A 20,905-nucleotide genomic window follows, 5' to 3' on the forward strand; every position below is an offset into this window, starting at 1 on the left:
GCGCCGCTGGTGTAGTGGTATCATGCAAGATTCCCATTCTTGCGACCCGGGTTCGATTCCCGGGCGGCGCATCTACTTATGTTTTACTCAACTAAATAAAAATAGCATAAGTACAAGGTTTTTTTTGTTTTTTTTTTTTTTTTAGTCTATTTTCTTCGGTAACATGCACCATCCTTCACTTCCAAGCAGATCTGTTTCATTTTGCATTCCCCATTTGAAACATTAGTCTCCAGGGAGGTGGAAGACAAAAACTTGATACCTCCAGCGCCGAAAGAGTTAACGCGGCTCTGCGCCTGCGCGTTGCGATCCGAGGCCAGGCCCCGGGACGTCGGGGCGAGAGCGTCTGCGCCGCCGAGGGAAAACCTCGGCCGGGCTCTTTGAGCCAGGCGACCGCGAGGTTGCGTGCGCGACGCTACTGCGCATGCGCACGCCGGGTCCCTCCGCGGGCTGGGTCTGAGAGTCCCGCGCGCGGCTCGCCGCCATCTTGCTTCGGGGCTTCATTGTTCCTGGGGCCGGGGTTGGGGCCGGGGCTGGGACCGTTTCATGTCATTAAGTCAAAAAAAAAAAAAAATCAAAACAAAAAAAGAAACCTGGTCAGCCGAGCCGAGCTGCTCGCCCCGTCTCTCCCGCGGCGGCCATTAGCCGTGCAGACGCGTTGGGGAAGGTAGCGAAGGGGAAGGAAGGAAGGGAGCTGGACCCGGAGGCGCCGCCGCCACAGCCATGGAGGACGAGATGCCCAAGACTCTGTGAGTCTGTCTGGGGCTATCGAGGGGGCGCGATGGGGTGGGATGGAATCGGATGGGGTCGGATGGGGGTCGCTCGGAGAGGCTGCCGGAGCCGGAGCGGGCTCAGGGATGGTTCAGGAAGCGGGAGTAGGACCCGGATGCAGCTTGAAGGCTACAGCGGGGCTCGGGCCTAGAACCTGCAACCTCGGGACCCGCGCAGGACTTGCACTCGCCACCCTGGACTAAGCCCCCCCGCTCCTGCACCGTAGCTGTCCCGTTGGGCCTTTTCTTTCATTCAAAGCTGCCGGCTCTGCTGCTCTCATTCCCGCCCCCTCTAGGATGACCCGCTTCTGGTTCCCTCATCAGGGCCTCGCGCCTTGCCTGGGGCTCGAACTTGCGGCCCGCTAGCTGGTTGCCTGGACGAAGGAAAGAAAAGGCCACGTCTTTTTTTTCAGGTCGCCTCCGGGGTCCCCAAGGCCCCATCCCCAACCCCGAAGGGTTGTCTCCAGGACCAGGAGGGTAGGTCAGGGTGTCCGCAGCCAGGCTGAGTGACATTGATGGGCGGCCCCGGGTTCGAGCCTCGGCCCCCCCCCCCCCCACCGCCCTAGCCCAGTGTGGGTTCCCTCCCGGACAGCCCCCGGTTCAGATGCTTCCTTTGTGCCTGGGCAGTGGTTGGTTTCCCTCCACCCCCTGCGTTCTCCTTTGTGCTCCAAAGTCCTGCCTGGCTGGCTTTGTTCCTTTGCTTTGCCCAAGAAAGAAAAAGCTCCTCCTCGAGTTTGGTTTTTTGTTTGTTTGGATTTTGGGGTTTTATTTATTTTTTTGACAGCTTTTGGGTCTTAGTTCTCAGAATATTGGAGGGCTGTGCTTTAGATATGAGTTTTAGTTTAGTGGGTTTTGTTTGTTTTAAAGGCTATTAGGGAGTTCAGGGTAAATCCATATTTTTCACCAACAAGTGTCTGGATGAGAAATAGAGGCACTTTATTTTTTCATAATGGATTAATAAACTTTTGGGGGGGCTTTTGGGCCACACCCCAAAAGCAGTGTTTGGGGAACCCGATGGCATGTCAGGGATCCAACCTGGTTGACTGGATGCGAGGCAATTAATTGCCTCATATGCTTTACTATCAATCACTCCAGCTCTTACGTTAGTAAACTTGACTGTTAGTTGCCTTATCTTTTGAATACTATTCAACAGTTAGTGCTATTTTTTTTTTTAGCTGAATGGGGATCTACCTCAGAAAGGTGAATATTTAAAAAAAAAAGGTGAATATTGCTTTAAAACCTACTAGTATAATGAGATTGTCCTTCTTTGCTAAAATAAGTTAACCTCTCCTGCCACAAATGTGTTAAGCACTTTTCTCCTTTAGAAGGCTTTGGAACTTAAAGTTTTTACGTTATTTCAAAGATTTTGATGCCAGAGAACGCCAGAACTTATCTGGAGTTGAGCTGCTTTTAGTTCACTGATTTGGAAATGTCAGTCCTAAAAGGCCACTAAAGCCTTCCCAGGACATTCACCCAAGCAAGGTCCTAGCAGCAGTTTGGGGACAGGGACCCAATTCCCTATAAGAAATAATGAGGTTTTGGTTATTTTGGTTATACCTTCAAATACTTATTGAAGAAGTTTCTATGCTTAGTCTAAGTGATTGTTTTGTCTAGTCAGAACTTTGAGGTAACTATCCATTTGGTATCTGAGGAAAAGCTAAGAGTTTCAGCAACTCCCATGGTCATACCTTTTTGTTCTTCATCCTGCAACTCTGCTAGCAGTTCTCTAGGAAGGGGGCACTCACTGGCAGTGCTCAGATTTCTTGTCTCTGTGTTCAGAGATCTCTTGGTGGTTGGTGTTGGAGGAGATGGGAACATATGGGGTGATGAATATTTAACTCAGGTCTTCCTAGGCAAGGTGAGCTCCTTACTACCTTTCCAGTTACAGTCCTCAACTCTTTTTTTGTTTGTTTTTGGGCCGGGCCTGGCAGTGCTCAGGCATTACTCCTGGGGCGCTGGGGGTTGAACCTAGGTACCTGTGGCAAGGCAAGTACCCACCCTACCAGTCAGATCAATCTTGAAGTAAGTACTAATTAGGTTACTACTCCCTAGATTTTACTAGCAATTTTTTAAAATATTTTTTTTCACTTTTAATATAAATTGATTTATGTGATCTTACACATTGTCTGGTCCATGGCAAGTGATTAATACATTTGTTTTTAAAAACTGGAACAATTCCTAGCAGTGTATCAAGACTCAAATATTGAAGACAAAAATCTGGTGTTCATTTTGAATTTCACCTGTCTACTTACATGGTTCAAGGAAATGCCTTCATTTGCTTCAAATGAGTTTTAAGCATCACCGTAAGTTGCAGATTGCAACTTTGTCAGCAATACTTTGGAAACAAAGTATTTTGATTCCGGATATTTTTTTTTTTGTTTTTGTTTTTGTTTTTGGGCCACACCCTGTGACGCTCAGGGGTTACTCCTGGCTATGCGCTCAGAAGTTGCTCCTGGCTTCTTGGGGGACCATACCGGACGCCGGGGGATCGAACCGCGGTCCGTCCTAGGCAGCAGGCAAGGCAGGCACCTTACCTCCAGCGCCACCGCCCGGCCCCCGGATATATTTTGAAACTAGAGCAACAGAAATTACCAATGGATAAGGTATATAAAAATGAAACCAGGGGCCGGAGAGATAGCACAGCTGTAGAGCGTTAGCCTTGCATGCAGGACAGTGGTTCGAATCCCAGCATCCCATATGATCCCCCGAGTCTGCTGGGAGTGATTTCTGAGTGTAGAGCCAGGAGTAGCCCCTGAGCACGGCCAGGTGCGACCCAAAAATCAAAAAAAAAAAATGAAATCAACAAAAGTAGGTTTATAAAGATAAACAAAATCTCTTACAGGCTTTATAATTAGATAAAAAGCTTTTCATTTGAATTTTTACCTGGACCCCTATGAATGAGCCTTCTATAACTAAGACAAATAAAACTAAAATATCTCTTAGCAATTTATAATTAGATTAAAAGTCTTTTCATTCAATATTTTACAAGTCATCAAATTCTGCTCCCCCCTCTCCCTGACAACCCCTCTCTTCCTGTTTTGGGGCCACACCTGGTAATGCTCAGGGATTATTTCTTGGCTCTGTACTTAGGGATTACTCCTGGTGGTACTTGGGACCATATGAGATACTAGGGAAGGGGGATGTCAAGCCGGGTTGGTGATGTGCAAGGCAAGTGCTCTGACTAAATTTTTGTCCCCTAAATTTTCGGTTTTTATGCACTGAATCTAACTCAAACACAAACTCAAATGAAGTATAACATTGAGTACATTCCTTTTCCTCTTTTTGGTAGAAGGAATGCATGCCTCACATGCAGGACCAGTTTATCCTAGACCCTTTAGCATATTCTTTGTAGGTTAAATTTTCAAAGTATTGATTACCAGTTTTGAAACTATTTGAGCTATGTTACTAGCTCCAAAGATCCATATTATATGAAATCCAGTGCCTGCATAACTGTCGAGTTTTCATTGTTAGTATAAGTTTCTATTTTGAAAATTAAAAACTGGAAAAGTAATGAAAATAGCAGTTAAGACTAAGGAACCTTTCAAGTGGCTTTGCCAATTGCTAATACCCAAATTTCCTTGTTGCCTTTTTTTGGGGGATCAGACCTGTGGTGCTGAGGTTACTCCTGGCTCTGTACTGAGGAATTTCTCCTGGCAGTACTCAGGACAATATGGAATGCCAGGGATTGAACCTGACTCAGGCTTGTGCGAGACAAGTGAGCTATCTGCTGTATTACCTTTCCAGCTCCTCTTTTAGCCTAACTATTTGAGAAGACAACTTTTTTTTTTTTTTTTTTTGGTTTTTGGGCCACACCCGTTTGACGCTCAGGGATTACTCCTGGCTATGCGCTCAGAAATCGCCCCTGGCTTGGGGGGACCATATGGGACACCGGGGGATTGAACCGCGGTCCGTCCTACGCTAGCGCTTGCAAGGCAGACACCTTACTTTTAGCGCCACCTTCCCGGGCCAGAAGACAACTTTTTTTACTGCTTATTGTCCAAATGATATATTTTTAGAGATCCATCACATAATTTTCATGTTCAGCTAATATGGTAATAATTGACATGCCGATCATAATCATCGTTGTCCAGTTGCCCAAGAAAGGCAGTCTTTAATTTACTGTTATTTGCTTTAATAGTTAATTTTATTCTACTCCTGTCTTTACTTTCCAGTTCTGCACAAGATTGGCACATGATCTCAGAGGTGACTTAATAAATATCAACATGGAATGCTTCAATTCATGATGTTAACCAGAGGTCATTGGAACAGCTAAAAAGGATAATTTTATATTATCCCAAAAGAATTTTGAAAAATAAAACAATACATAAATGTAAGAATTATACTTTTGTTTAGTAGTCCAATAGACATGCCAAGGGACCTCGGCTTGCAACAGTTCTAATAATTTTTTTGTATTAGGATTTTCTTGAATGCAAGCAGCAAGAAGCTTAAGCGAAAAAGGCATTTATTTAAAATACATTATATGCTCAGAATTTGTAAAAGTTTTTAGAACCTGCCTTAGAAAATGTACAGGAAAAAGAGACAGCTGTCTTGCTCATAGTTCTAATCAGTCCTTACACCATCTTAGGAGGGATCCTGCTGACACAGCTTCTGGCATGGAGTTTGAAAGTCCACTACTACTTTCCACCAAAATTACTTGTCTTCAGTCTCTCCTCTAACGCCTATTTTCTTTGTTCAGGACTGGTATCTAACTGTCCTGGTCTGTTTTACATGAAGGAGAGATTTGAGATCCTTTTTAATTTTTGTAAGGACTCAGACTTCTATAGATAAAGATTCCTTTAAATTGAGGAAAGAAGTTATTTGATAGCCAAAGGACAAAAAGTAATTAGAACATATGTAACCTAAATCTACACATTTTGTTTTGTGGCCACACCTGTAGTGCTTAGGAGTTATTCCTGGTTCTTTGCTCAGAAATTATTTCTGGCAGACTGGGGGGCCATATGGAATGCTGGATATTAAACTTGGGTCAGCCGCAGGCAAGGCAAACACCCTACTTGCTGTGCTATTGTTCTGTGTGCCTACCCCCCATCTATTCTTAAAAGGAACTCCTGGCAAAGTAAAGAATCATAGAACAGGGGCCTGAGATATAGCACAGCATTTGTCTTGCATGTGGCCAACCCGGGATGGACCCGATTTGATTCCTGGCGTCCCATATGGTCCCCCAGGCTTGCCAGGAACAATTTCTGAGCACCGAGCCTGGAGTAACCCCTGAGCATCGCTGGGTATGGCCCAAAAACCAATCAAGTAATAAATAAATAAATAAATAAGTGAATAAACAACCCTAAAAGAATTATAGGGGCCGGAACGGTGGCGCTGAGGTAAGGTGACTGACTTGCACGTGCTAGCTTAGGATGGACTTTGGTTCGATCCTCTGGTGTCTCATTTGGTCCCTCAGCCAGGAGCGATTTCTGAGTGCATAGCAAGGAGTAACCCCTGAGCATCACCAGGTGTGGCCAAAAAAAAAAAAAACAAAAAAAAAATCATAGAACAGTATCAGCCATATAGATAGTATAGGAGTTAAGGCACTTGCATGTGGCTGACTCATTTCTATCCCTGGCATTACATCTGTGTAAACAATTTATGACACCTTCAGGAATAGACTGTTAGCACAGAGTAAAAGTAAGCCCTGAGGGGCCAGAGAGATAGAATAGAGGTAGAGCATTTGCCTTGCATGCAGAATTTTGGTGGTTTGAATCCTGGCATCCCATATGGTCCCCTGAGCCTACCAGGAACGATTTCTGAGCGTGGAGCCAGGAGTAACCCCTGAGCGCTGCCGAGTGTGACCCAAAAACCAAAAAAAAAGTAAGTCCTGAGCAATACGGGGTTGTCCCCAACACCCACCCCAAATATATAAGAATGTTTACAATAGTCTGAAAACTGGGCCGGAGAGATAGCACAGAGGTAAGGCATTTGCTTTGCATGCGTAAGGACGGTGGTTCGAATCCCCGGTGTCCCATATGGTCCCCCGTGCCTGCCAGGGGCAATTTCTGAGCATAGAGCCAGGAGTTAACCCCTGAGTGTTGCCGGGTGTGACCCAAAAACAAAAAATAAATAAATAAAAAAAATCCCAAAACAATAGTCTGAAAAACTATAATGCTTCTTACTCCACTTAAAGTTTCTTGAGTGGTAAAAGGGTCTGTAGATTTTAGGGCTAGAACAATTGCACTGCAGGACATGTGTCTGACTTTGGTTCTATTCCTGGCACTATATATAGGCTTCCAGGAATGATCCCTGAGTTCAGAGCCAGGAGTAAGTCCTGAACATTGCTGGGTTGGCCCACACCTCTCCATCCCAATCTATAGATTTCAAATTTGGGCTTTTTTTTCTTTTTGGTTTTTGGGCCACACCTGGTGGCACTCAGGTTACTCTTGGCTCTATACTCAGAATTTGTTCCTGGCAGGCTCAGAGGACCATATGGGATGTTGGGAATCAAACCCAGGTCCACATGCCAGGCAAATGCCCTACCACTGTGCTGTTACTACACCACACCCCCACCCCATTTTTTTAATTGTCTTTTGGGCCACACTAGCAGAGTTCGGGCTTCTCCTGGCTCTGCGCTCAGGAATCATTCCTGGCAGGCCTGGGGAACCATAAAGGATGCTAGGGATCGAACCTGAGTTGAACCTGAGTTGATCACGTGCACAGCAAACTCCTCTTCACTGCTATTGCTCTGGCCTCTCTAAATCTTTTTTTTGTGTGTGTGTGTGTGTGGTTTTTGGGTCACACCTGGCAGTGCTCAGGGGTTATTCCTGGCTCCAGGCTCAGAAATTGCTCCTGGCAGTCACGAGGGACCAAATGGGACGCTGGGATTCGAACTGATGACCTCCTGCATGAAAGGCAAATGCCTTACCTCCATGCTGTCTCTCCAGCCCCCCTTCTAAATCTTCTTAAAAGAGATCAAACAAGTTTTCTTATACAGTATCCCATATTGGTTGGTTCTAGCTTTTTGTTTTTTGTCTCATACCCTGCTCTGCTCAGGACTTATTCCTGGCTCTCTGCTCAGGGATCACTCCTGGTGAGGTTTGTGGGATTGAACATGGGCCAGCTATATGCAAGGCAATACAACATTCTTTTTTTTTTTTTTTTTTTTTTTTTTTTTTTTTTTTTTTTTTTTGTGGTTTTTGGGTCACACCCGGCAGTGCTCAGGGGTTATTCCTGGCTCCAGGCTCAGAAATTGCTCCTGGCAGGCACGGGAGGACCATATATGGGACGCCGGGATTCGAACCGATGACCTCCTGCATGAGAGGCAAACGCCTTACCTCCATGCTATCTCTCCGGCCCCGCAATACAACATTCTTACCTGCTGTACTATCTGAAGGCCTTCATTTTTGTATACTCAAAATCCTATAAAATTATGTCTCAATTTAAGCTTGACCAAATTTAAAGTTGCCCATTTAAAAATAATTTATATATATCTATACACATATATACATATTTAATTTGGGGCCACACACATTTAGGAGTTACTCCTGGCTCTATGTTCAGGAATTACTCCTGGTGGTACTTACGGGACTATATGGGATGCTGGGTATCAAACCTGGGTCAGTCACGTTCAAGGCAAATGCCCTACACACTGTTCTATTATTATGGCCCCAATTAGATCCCTCTTCCACTGTTTTTGTTTTTTTTTTAAAGCTTTTTTTAAATATTTATTTATTTATTTTTGGGCCACACCCAGCGGTGCTCTGGGGTTACTCCTGGCTGTCTGCTCAGAAATAGCTCCTGGCAGGCATGGGGGACCATATGGGACACCGGGATTTGAACCAACCATCTTTGGTCCTGGATCGGCTGCTTGCAAGGCAAACACCGCTGTGCTATCTCTCCAGGCCCTTTTTTTTTTTTTTTTTTAATATGGTTCTTTGGGCCATACCTAGCCATGCTCAGTGTTTATTTCTGGCTTTGTGCTGAGGAATCACTCCTGACGGGCTTGGAAGACTATATGGGGTGCTGGGGATCAAATATGGACTAGCTGTGTGCAAACAAGTGCCCTACACACTGCACTATTACTGCCCCTCCCCAATCAGGCCATTTTTATTTGAATACTTTATAAGGGATATGATTTATATATAGACATTATGTATACAGTCCATCTATATTTTGTTCGTTTGTTTGGGGGCTATATCCAATGGTGCTCAGGCCTTACTCCTGGCTCTGTACTCAATCATCCTGGCAGTGCTTGGGGGTGGGACCATATAGAGCGCCAGAGGCCAAACCAAAGTAGGGTGCATGTAACGGCCTACCTGCTATACTATTGCTCGGATTCCTCAGTCCATCTATAAAATGGAATGGTCACAGGGGTGAATATCCTGTGGGCTCACTATTAAGGTTCTAAGGGGGGGCCGGAGAGGTGGCGCTAGAGGTACAGTGTCTGCCTTGCAAGCGCTAGCCAAGGAAGGTTCTAAGGGTTTTTCCTTTGCAGTTAAGTAATGAATAAAACCTAGGTACTGTTTTTATTTGGTTTTTGGTTCACACCCGGCGGGCGGTGCTCAGTGGTTACTCCTGGCTGTCTGCTCAGAAATAGCTCCTGGCAGCCACGGGGGACCATATGGGACACCGGGATTCGAACCAACCACCTTTGGTCCTGGATAGGCTGCTTGCAAGGCAAACACTGCAGTGCTATCTGTCCGGGCCCAAAACCTAGGTACTGTTAATAGCCACACCAACATTTTACTTACTTTATTTTTTAATGATTCTTTAATCAGTCATTTTGTTGATATAAAACAACTTGTCCACATCTTTATTGTGAATATTTTGGTTTCCTTATATTGGGGGGGGGGAGTGCACACAGCAGTGTTTTATTCTCAGGAATTAATCCTTGTGGTAATTGGGGCCTCTATATGGTTCTGGTGATCAAATCCAGGTCAAGCCTGTGCAAAAGAAGCGCCCAACCTTCTGTACTATCTGTTCGGCCCTATTACTTTTTTCTTTAAAATAAAAATAGGCTTTATTGGAAAGTACTGAGGAAGGGGAAGGAAATGATAAGAAAGGGAGAAAGTAATGCATTCAAGAGAGAACACGGGCTTCTCCAAAAGTGGAAAGGACCCTGGGTACACAACACAGCTTGAAAGGAGCAAAGCGCACATCTTACTCAAGAGGGGTGCTGTGGGTGACATGTTTGTGCTCAGACACTGTGTACATGGGTGGGCAGCACTGACACATAGATCCAGTGAGCACATTGCTCCAGTTACTGTTTTTTGACTAGTTAAGGACCTCATTAGGTCCTATTGTATTGGAGTTCCTATTCAAATGCAAGTTAAAGTCATAATTCTTATTGTGCTGGAGTGATAGCAGAGCGTTAGGGCATTTGCCTTGCAGACGGCCAACCCAGGACAGGCACAGGTTTGATCCCTGGTATCCCATATGGTCCCCCACGCCTGCCAGGAGCAATTTCTGAGCGCAGAGCCAGGAGTAACCCTTGAGTGTCGCAGTGTGTGGCCCCCCCCCAAAAAAAATCGTACTGATTTTCAGAATAAAAACTTGAATTAATAAACTTTAGTTTATTTTCTGTTCTTTAATTATACACATTCCTTAAGAATCAGCACTTCACCTTTTACCTTTTGTTTTGTTTTTGGGCCAGACCTCCTTGTACCAGATCTCTCCTGGTACTGCTTAAGGGACTGTATATGGTGCAGGATTTTAGCCCTGCTCAACCCTTTCCCTCTATATTATCTCTCCATCCCTCCACCCTCTGTTACCTCTTTAGCCCTCCCTTTGCCTTTTTACCCTGTTTTAGTGCCTTTGTGGTAAGCATTCAATGTGTATTTATTGAGTAGGTAGTTGGAGGGAAGAAATTGAGCCTACAATTTGGCATATATAATGTTTTGAAAAGCGAGTTCATGGTATCCAAAACACTGCCCAAAACAAACAAACAAAAAAATAAGGCAGTTCATCCCTTTAAGGACCCAGGGAGCTTGAATCTGCCTTGCAAGCATGAGGCACTTTCCCATATGCCAAGTTTGATCCTGCCACCATTGCCATTTGGAATCCCCAGTGCCATAAACAAGTGTATGCTACCCCAAATTTTCTTATTTATTTATTTATTTATTTTGAATATATTTTTTATTTAACATGATCATAGTTGGGTTACAGTCACAAACAGAACACCCCCCTTCACCAGTGTAACATTCCCCCCCCTTCCCATCCCCTGCCTGTATTCGAGACAGGCATTCTATTACAGTTACTTGTTTTTGTTTTTGTTTTTTATTTTTGGGCCACACCCGGTAATGCTCAGGGGTTACTCCTGGCTTTGTGCTCAGAAGTTGCTCCTGGCTTGGGGGACCATATGGGACACCGGGGGATCGAACTGCTGTCCATCCAAGGCTAGCGCAGGCAAGGCAGGCACCTTACCTTTAGCACCACCGCCCTGCCCCACAGTTACTTGTTTTTTTTTTTTTTTTTTTGGTTTTTGGGCCACACCCGGCGTTGCTCAGGGGTTACTCCTGGCTGTCTGCTCAGAAATAGCTCCTGGCAGGCACGGGGGACCATATGGGACACCGGGATTCGAAGCAACCACCTTTGGTCCTGGAGCGGCTGCTTGCAAGGCAAACACCGCTGTGCTATCTCTCCGGGCCCCAGTTACGTTTTTAAGTTCAGTAAATTGTATTTTTTTTCCTTAAAGGGTAAGAGTAAAAAAAAATATATAGTAATTTTTTTTCACACACACACACACAAAAAAGGGAAGGGAATAGAATATTTTTAAGCCTTATAAACAAAGGGCATAATAGTTTTTTGCGTTTTTGGGGAGGGGGCCACACCCAGTGGTGCTCAGGGGTTACTCCTGGCTGTCTGCTCAGAAATAGCTCCTAGCAGGTACGGGGGACCATATGGGACACCGGGATTCGAACCAACCACCTTAGGTCCTGGGTCCGCTGCTGTGCTATCTCTCCAGCCCCAGGGCATAATAGTTTTATGGGTTTATAAATTCACTCTGCGTAAGTTAGTCATAATTTATAGTTTGGAGACATGGCACAAGTGGCCTGAATGTGCAAGGCCCTGGTTTTGTTAGTTGCTATCAATCATGTATAGCACTTGCATGTCGCAGCATCAACTGATAACCCGCAGAGTTCACCTTTCCCAAGCACTGCATAATGTGGCTTTCATAACAGTGAAACTGAAGAAATGTTTATCGTGTAAACCAAAGTCCACTTAAATTGGGCAGTGTGGGTGTAATTGTGCAAGTTTAAGGTTGAGGATAATTAGGGCTAGAGTGACAGGACAACTGGCAAAATGTTTGCCTTGCATTGGCCAACCTAAGTTTGATTTCTAGCATCCCAATTGGTCCTCCAAGCCCACCAGGAGTGATTCTTGAGTACATACTTAGGAATTAGCCTTGTGCACTGCCAGATGTGGCCCAAAAACAAAGTTGAAAATGTTGTTAATAGTAATAACTTAAAAAATACCAGAACATGGGGGCCGGAGAGATAGCACAGTGGCGTTTGCCTTGCAAGCAGCTGATTCAGCACCTAAGTTGGTTGGTTCGAATCCCTGCTTCCCATATGGTTCCCGTGACTGCCAGGAGCTATTTCTGAGCAGGTAGCCAGGAGTATAACCCCTGAGCACCGCCAGGTGTGGCCCAAAAATCAAAAAACAAAAAAAGAAAGATTCAAAAGGTGCAAACTTTAAATGGTAAATTATTTTTCTTTGTTTTTCAGATATGTTGGTAACCTTTCCAGAGATGTGACGGAAGCTCTGATTCTCCAGCTCTTTAGCCAGATTGGACCTTGTAAAAACTGCAAGATGATTATGGATGTAAGGGTATTTTACTTTGATTTTCTCTTTTCTTAGATATATAATCTATGTCTCTCAAATGATAAGTCTTAAGTTGTTGGAGATTTTAGTGAATCTATAATGATTCCTTTTTGGGATAACTGATAATCTGTTTCTAAGTAATGAGGAGAATAGAGCTTTGGAAGGGGGGATAGCATACCCAGCAGCAGAAATCGATCCTGGCAGGCTCAGGGACCATATGGTGCCGAAATTGAACCTAGGTCTGTCCAACTGCTTGCAAGGCAAATGCCCTGCTGCTGTGGTATTGCTACAACCCCTAGAGCTATTTTTTTGGGGAAGGGGGACACCCGGTGACGCTCTGGGGGTTACTCCTGGCTTGGGGGAACATATGGGATTCCGGGGGAGCGAACTGTGGCCCGTTCTAGGTCAGTGTGCAAGGCAAATGCCCTACCGCTGCACCACAACTCAGGCTCCTAGAGCTCATTATTTTAAGATGAAATGAAACATCTAAATTGTTAGTTGTCTTAGTCTGTAAATTCAGGTATTAGCATTGTCTTAGGAAATTATAGGGTCTTTTTTCTTGTTGAAATTAAAATCAGGGTATTATGTATACTCTCTCTGGCCCTTTTGGTTTCACTTTTATTTTATAGTGATATTTGACCCACACCTGGCTCTGTGCTTAAGAGTAATCACTGGTGGTACTCAGGCAACCTTCTGTGGCACTGGGGATAGAGCCTGGATAGCTAAGCATAGCAAGAACCTTCTCTTTCTCTGGTTCTAAGCTTCATTTTTAAAAGCATGATTCAAGTTTTGTCTTGCATTAGGCAATCCTCAGTATAAAATCTGGGTTTAGGTCCAGATTGATCATTCTGCTCAATTGAGTGCATGCTCTTCATGCAGGAGAAATGGTTTTGATTCCCAGCTCTTCCAGGAATGACCCGAGTATCAGGAGTGATGACCCCATTAAAAAAAAGCCAGATAGGGGTCAAGTGCTGGTGCAAGGGGTAAGGTGTCTGCCTTGCCCGCACTAGCCCGACCCCCTGCATCCCATATGGTCCCCCAAGCCAGGAGCTATTTCTTTCTTTTTTTTTTTTTTTGGTTTTTGGGCCACACCCAGTAACGCTCAGGGGTTACTCCTGGCTATGCGCTCAGAAGTTGCTCCTGGCTTGGGGGACCATATGGGACACCGGGGGATCGAACTGCGGTCCGTCCAAGGTTAGCGCAGGCAAGGCAGGCACCTTACCTTTAGCGCCACCGCCCGGCCCCTAATTTAGTTTCTTTTTTTTTTTTTTTTTTTTTTTTTTTTTGGTTTTTGGGCCACACCCAGTGACGCTCAGGGGTTACTCCTGGCTATGCACTCAGAAGTTGCTCCTGGCTTGGGGGACCATATGGGACGCCGGGGGATCGAACCGCGGTCCGTCCGAGGCTAGCGCAGGCAAGGCAGGCACCTTACCTTTAGCGCCACCGCCCGGCCCCCAAGCCAGGAGCTATTTCTGAGCGCATAGCCAGGAGTAAGCCTGAGCGTCACTGTGTGTGACAAAAAAAGAAAAAAAAAAAAGCCAGATAGTTTAATTCATTCAACTAATTGGTGTCAACTATAAATTGTAGTATTGTTTTTACCCAGACTGATTTTAAAGTGTTTTCTTTGCACTTGGCTAAAGAAGATACTATTGAAAATAAGAAATGGGATGGGGAGACATGGGTTCAAAGAATTGTGCTACATGCTCTACATGCTGTAGACCAGGCTTTAATGCCTGGTGCTACAGCTTGCTCCATGCCTTAATCAGGTGTGACTCTTAAGATCTCTCTTAATATAAATTATGCTTATTAGTTTATAAGCTGCTATTCTCCTCTCCTGGTCTGGGTCATTTTAGATACTTGGCTGGTAAATACAACTAGGTAAAGGCCAGGGAAAAGTTCAAAGGGCTGGAACATAAGCCTCACATCCATGGTGTTCCCCCATTCAATGTTGGCAGTGCATGGCTTCCCTAAGTATATAATCCTGGTGGCTTCCAACAGCCTGGAAGAGACTTCAAAAAATTCAGTAGGCAAAATTTGAATAATTGCTTGACTTACAAAAATTCTCACTAGGTAAATAAATAAACCCCTGCCACTTGGTATAAATTTTGGGATTTAGATTGAATCTTATAAGATTATTTTTATTGTTATTGAAATCTAAATTTCAGTCCATTTATACTGTTATAGCCATTACTTATTAATTTAATTTTATTTTTTTGGAGTGCTTATTTTAGGATCATTCTAGTCTTGATTAGTTCTGTTCCAATAATTTGCTTCAGAGATTATGCAAAGATTTTTTTTAAAAGGACTATAAAGTCATTTGATATTTTGCACAGACATAAAATATTGGATGTTTGGGAGTCAGGAAAATATTTCTAAGAACTAGAGCATGCGCTTTGTATATGGAAGCCCTAGGTTTGATCCTTGGTACTTAGGCTTCTCTGAGAACCACCAAAGCGAGATTTCTTTTACTTTTTCTCTCTTTTTTTTTTTTTTTTTTTGGTTTTTGGGCCACACCCGTTTGATGCTCAAGGGTTACTCCTGGCTAAGCGCTCAGAAATTGCCCCTGGCTTGGGGGGGGACCATATGGGACTTGTAAGGCAGACACCTTACCTCTAGCGCCACCTTGCTGGCCCCCAAAGCGAGATTTCTAAAAGACAGTGCAGCCTGGATTGTACTGGGTGTTTGGTCTAAAGTTAGGGATTATCACATTGTCTCATGCTGCAAGACCGGCACTCTGGCACTGTGCTATCCAAGGTTCCAAAAGTAGTTAGATTTTTTTTTAATAGTTTATTTACTTTTCTGATTATATGTGGAATGGATTGTTATTCTCCATGAACATAGTAGTTGAGATATGTGACCTCTATATGTCGGAGCAATAGTAAGTAGTAGGCCTTTTGCTTTGAACGTGACCGACTTGGGTTTGTTCCATGGCATCCCATATTATCCCCAGAGCCTGTCAGGAGTAAATCTTGCCTGTAGAGCGAGGAGTAACCCCTGAGCACTACTGAGTGTGCCCCCCAAAACCCTACCCCTTAGTAAAAAAAATGCCTTTATATAATTTTAGGTAATGGCTGTATGAAACTTGAAATTCATTTGTGTTTCTCCTTTAACAGACAGCTGGAAATGATCCATATTGTTTTGTGGAATTTTATGAGCATCGTCATGCTGCTGCAGCTCTAGCTGCTATGAATGGGCGGAAGATAATGGGTAAGGTAAGCTAACATAATTAAAGAAGGTGACTTGACTCTGGGAAATTATTACATCTCATCTAATTTTGTTCCTTTTTAGAAGCTTTATTTTCACTTTATCATCAAACATCAGGTCTGATGTTTAAAAAAATAAAGGGGGGCAGAGAGATAGCATAGCGGTAGAACATTTGCCTTGCAAGCAGCTGATCCAGGACAGATGGTGGTTCGAATCCTGACATTCCGTATGGTCCTTCGAGCCTGCACAGGAGTGATTTCTGAGCACAGCCAGGAGTAACCCTTGAGCGCCACTGGGTGTGACACAAAAACAAAACAAAACAAAAGATAAAGGGATAGGAATGGTGGCACAAGCGGTAAGGTGTCTGTCTGCCTTGCCCTGGCTAGCCTAGGTCGGACCTCGGTTCAATCCCCTGGCATCCCATATGGGTCCCCCAAGCCAGGAGCAATTTCTGAGCACATAGCCAGGAGTAACCCCTGAGCGTCACCAGGTATAGCCCAAAAAACCAAAAGTAAATAAAAATAGGGCCGGAGACATAGCATGGAGGTAAGGTGTTTGCCTTTCATGCAGAAGGATGGTGGTTCGAATCCAGGCATCCCATATGATCCCCTGTGCCTGCCAGGGGTGATTTCTGAGCATAGAGCCAGGAGTAACCCCTGAGTGCTGCCAGGTGTGACCCCAAAAAACCAAAAATTAAATAAAAATAAAAACAATAAGAAAGGACCTAGTACATAGTTCAGTCTAGCATGCATGCCAGAAGCTCTGAGTTCATCTCCAGTACCTCATGGTTCCCCAAGCAGAACTGGGTAAAGTAGTGGCAGTAGCCCAGAGCACTGCTTAAGAGACCCTGAAACACACTAGAAATATATTCATATACTTTTTTTGTTGGTGGTGCTTTGGATCAAATCCAGAGCCTTGCATACAAGGCAAGTCTTCTACCACTGAGCTACATTCTTACCTTGTTGCTAATACTTCTGATGAAAAGGGTAAATAGAGGGACTGGAGAGACAGTACAAAAATCATGTAGTGCTTTTGCCTTGTGTGTGGCCAATCTGATCTCCATCCCTGGCATCCTGTATGTTCCCATGGTCCATGCCAGGAATGATTCCCTGAGTTCAGACCCAAGAATAAGCTCTTAAGTACTGATGACTATAACTCTCAAGCCCAAAAATTAAAAATAGAAAAATGAAAAAGATAAATAGAATTCTTTTGGGGGTTATGGGGACATGCCCAGTGATACTTGGAAGCTGTTCCTGCTCTGCTCTCAGGAATCACTCTTGGCATGCTCAGGGGACCATATGGGATGCCATGAATCGAATCCAGATTGGTCATATGCAAAGCAAGTGCCTTAACCTACCATATTATCTCTCTGGCCTTAATATATAAAATTCTTTTTGTTTGTTTGTTTGTTTGTTTTTATTGGGGGGCACACCTGGTGATGCTTGGGGGACCATATGGGGACACTGGGGGATTGAACTGCAGTTCGTCCAGTGTCAGCCACATGTCAAGCAAATGTCCTGCCACTGTGGCACCACTCTGGCCTCAGTAAATAGAATTTTTTTTTTTTTTTTTTTTTTTTGGTTTTTGGTTTTTGGGTCACCCCCAGCAGTGTTCAGGGGTTACTCCTGGCTCTACACTCAGAAATCGCTCCTAGAAGGCCATATGGGATGCTGGGATTTGAACCACCATCCTTCTGCAAGCAAGGCAAACAACGCCCTACCTCCATGCTATCTCTCCAGCTCAGTAAATAGAATTCTTTTTTTTTGTTGTTTTTTCGGGCCACACCTGTTTTATGCTCAGGGGTTACTCCTGGCTAAGTGCTCAGAAATTGCCCCTGGCTTGGGGGGACCATATGGGATGCCGGGTGATCGAACCATGGTCCTTCCTTGGCTAGCGCTTGCAAGGCAGACACCTTACCTCTAGTGCCACCTTGCCGGCATTTATAATTTTTATTTTGACCAAAGTGGCTTACATATTTCACAGTAATATTTTAGGTACATATTAACAATGTATCGGGAATACCAGATTTGTCCGTTCCCTTCTTGCAATCCATGTCCCTCACCCTCACCCCCCGGGCTGCTAGAATAAGTGGTCCCCTGTGTGTCTAGCTTACTACTTAGTGATCATACTTGGTCTTGATACCCTGCATTATTTTCCCTTCTATTTGAGAGGCGGAACTAGATAGTTCAAGTTATGTGGTTCTGTTTGAAAAAAAAAAAAAAAAAAAGCAATGAAATGGGGTAAAAAGTGTTTCTTCTTTATTTCCATCTGATCTGTAGAGAAAGCATCAACTGGTTTATGGTACTTAATATGATTCTTTTTTTTAAATTTTTTTTATTATGAGATCAAAGCTGCAAAGAAAGAGGACGAGATAAAGTTACAATCACCCATAAACAATTCTCAGAAGAAGAAATCCCCTTGCTGACACCCCAATTTTGAACTTTCAGCCAAAGAGCATTAAGAAAAATAAAACAAAACCCATGCACAATTACTTTGTCCCTGAAGTCCCCAGAATTATAATACATTATAACATTTCTTTTTTTTTTGTGGTTTTTGGGTCACACCCGGCAGTGCTCAGGGGTTTTTCCTGGCTCCGTGCTCAGAAATTGCTCCTGGCAGGCACGGGGGACCATATGGGATGCCGGGATTCGAACCGATGACCTCCTGCATGAAAGGTAAACGCCTTACCTCCATGCTATCTCTCCGGCCACATTGTAACATTTCTTAGCAGTACACAAAGCAATCTAAAGCCACAAAATTTATGTAACTCCTTTAACATGTAAATAGAATTCTTAAAAAGAGATAATATACATATGGCTTAATTAGCATTCTTTTCGTAAGTGTAGGTTAAAAGATAAAAATAGAGCATTTGCCTTGCAAGCAGCCGACCCAGGACCTAAGGTGGTTGGTTGGTTCGAATCCCGGTGTCCCATATGGTCCGCCGTGCCTGCCAGGAGCTATTTCTGAGCAGATAGCCAGGAGTAACCTCTGAGCACTGCCGGGGAGTGCCCCCCCCCCAAAAAAAAATTGAGCTGAACTGATGCCTTAAATGTTTCATCTTGTAATTAATCTAAATTTTGAGCTGTATTTTATGGAGATTAAATGTAGAAATTTTTTTTAGGAAGTCAAAGTGAATTGGGCAACAACCCCCAGCAGTCAAAAGAAAGATACAAGCAGTAAGTATATTTTATACCCTGTGAACATTTGTTTTTATTGTACACCATAGTTTTATTATTAAGCATATAAACATCATATGTGTTTGCAGTAATGTTTTGATCGTTATCCTAAGATATGATTGAATGTGTTTGTGTTAATAAATTTAAGAACAAATCTAATCTTTGTCATCAGGTAGTACCGTTGTCAGCACACAGCGTTCACAAGGTAATTGTATCTTCTTAAACATAAAATGAAATCTCTTGAAAATGGTATTCACTAACCACCTGAAATTTTTTTGTTTGATGTTGGGGGGAGAGGGGAGGGAGAAGGTCGTGTTTCTGTTTGTCTCTCTGGCAATATTTTTCCCCCTTCTTCCCAGTGTTGACCAAGTGTGGTTTGTCCATTACTTTGGTGCTATTTCAAGCTCTCTCCCACCCCTGGGTAGCAGATGATGCCTTAGAAATACTTTGACGGGCCCGGAGAGATAGCACAGCGGTGTTTGCCTTGCAAGCAGCCCATCCAGGACCAAAGGTAGTTGGTTCGAATCCCGGTGTCCCATATGGTCCCCCGTGCCTGCCAGGAGCTATTTCTGAGCAGACAGCCAGGAGTAACTCCTGAGCACAGCCGGGTGTGACCCAAAAACCAAAAAAAAAAAAAAAAAAAAAAAAAAAAAAAAAAGAAATACTTTGACCAACAAAAAGGCGACATAGCCTGCTTCCTTGAGGTCACGATCTGTGCTTCATACCCAGAGCTTCTGATTCTTGAGTTGCTCCTGAAACTGTGTTTCCCAAATGACAACCCAATATGTTGCTTAAGGCCTGCCAAGTAGGGGTAACTTTTCTTTCCAAATATATTTTGTCGGAATTTATATATTTGTCCATTTTAAAATGTTGAAACAGCTATTGTATATTTTTTTACGTTTTTCTTTTTTTTTTTTTTTGGTACATTGTCTTTAAAAAAAACTTCACATATGGGATCGTTATTTCTCTCCAATGCATTTGTAATGGCACTAATATAAAGTGAAGGGATTACTGTTTTCATTCTGTTGCCTTCAGTCTTAGTTCACTTGCACATGGATTCACATAAACTGAATGGTGTAATGTCTGGGCAACCAAAACTGTTGGCTTTTGAGAAAACTGTCAAATACTTTAACATCAAACTGTTGCAATGCAAGGTATTTCTTTGATTGTTCTTCACAAAATATGGTTAAACCAAGTATATAGCTAGCTTCAGTAAATCATCTTAACTGGGGCAATCTAGCCTCCATAATTCACAATACCACTATTACTTATATTTGTAAAACCTTTGATATAGTGGACATTGAATAAATGTAAATACTATTAGAGTGGTAATTAAATTGTTAATACTTTTGCAAAAATTGTCATATTATTTTCTTAGATGACTAATAATTGACTATGAGTAGAAATATAACTCATTTTCCAGTTAGATATATCAGTCTTTCTAGGAGAACCATGTATTACCATCTTGATTCATAATGTTTAAAATTGATAGGATTTTTATAGATATAGTTTAGTATTATACATTACTATAATCCATAAATTTCTATATGATATTTTAATCAATTTAAATATTTTTTAAATTCTAAAATTTTATTTTTCTTTTCACTTCCCCTTCCTTCCCCTTATAAGATCATTTCCATGTCTTTGTTGGTGATCTCAGTCCAGAAATTACAACTGAAGATATAAAAGCTGCTTTTGCACCATTTGGAAGAATATCGTAAGTAATAAGAGATAAATTATACATGGTTATTAAATTCTTGAATGTATGTGTTAAATAATCTAGAGACTATCCAGTTAACAGTAAAAGCTTATTTTCCTATGAATAAGTTTTTGGCTTTTTAGTGCACTTAACATCATTTTCATTGGCTCTTACGAGACAGTTTGCTGTTGTGCATATGGTTTTATATAAGCGTTTTGCTAGCATGAGCATAGTCTTTCATAAATTTATGCTGTGAAAAAGGGATTTAGTCGCCTTTGGGTAATTCTATGCTT

The 20,905-nt window shown here is 43.2% G+C and overlaps 1 protein-coding gene and 1 non-coding gene across 6 annotated transcripts in view; both read left to right on the forward strand.

The window, feature by feature from the left end:
- Window positions 1-71, forward strand: TRNAG-CCC (transfer RNA glycine (anticodon CCC)). The gene has a single exon. It is a non-coding gene; the product is annotated as a tRNA-Gly (tRNA).
- Window positions 72-477: 406 nt separating this feature from the next.
- TIA1 (TIA1 cytotoxic granule associated RNA binding protein) overlaps window positions 478-20,905 on the forward strand; it is a 41,232-nt gene continuing 20,804 nt past the window's right edge. Inside the window, exons 1-6 of one of the 5 annotated variants that reach the window (XR_007500883.1) lie at window positions 478-746; window positions 12,437-12,533; window positions 15,647-15,745; window positions 18,859-18,913; window positions 19,086-19,118; window positions 20,543-20,630. Coding sequence is in view for 4 of the 5 variants with exons in the window: in XM_049785072.1 (XP_049641029.1) it covers window positions 721-746; window positions 12,437-12,533; window positions 15,647-15,745; window positions 18,859-18,913; window positions 19,086-19,118; window positions 20,543-20,630 (398 nt within the window). In the remaining variant the exon portion in view is untranslated. The remainder of the gene's footprint in view (window positions 747-12,436; window positions 12,534-15,646; window positions 15,746-18,858; window positions 18,914-19,085; window positions 19,119-20,542; window positions 20,631-20,905) is intronic. The other 4 variants (XM_049785072.1, XM_049785071.1, XM_049785075.1 and 1 more) reach the window with 4 other exon arrangements.

This window comes from Suncus etruscus, chromosome 12 (assembly GCF_024139225.1).
Source record: "Suncus etruscus isolate mSunEtr1 chromosome 12, mSunEtr1.pri.cur, whole genome shotgun sequence".
Classification (NCBI taxonomy): Eukaryota; Metazoa; Chordata; class Mammalia; order Eulipotyphla; family Soricidae; genus Suncus; species Suncus etruscus.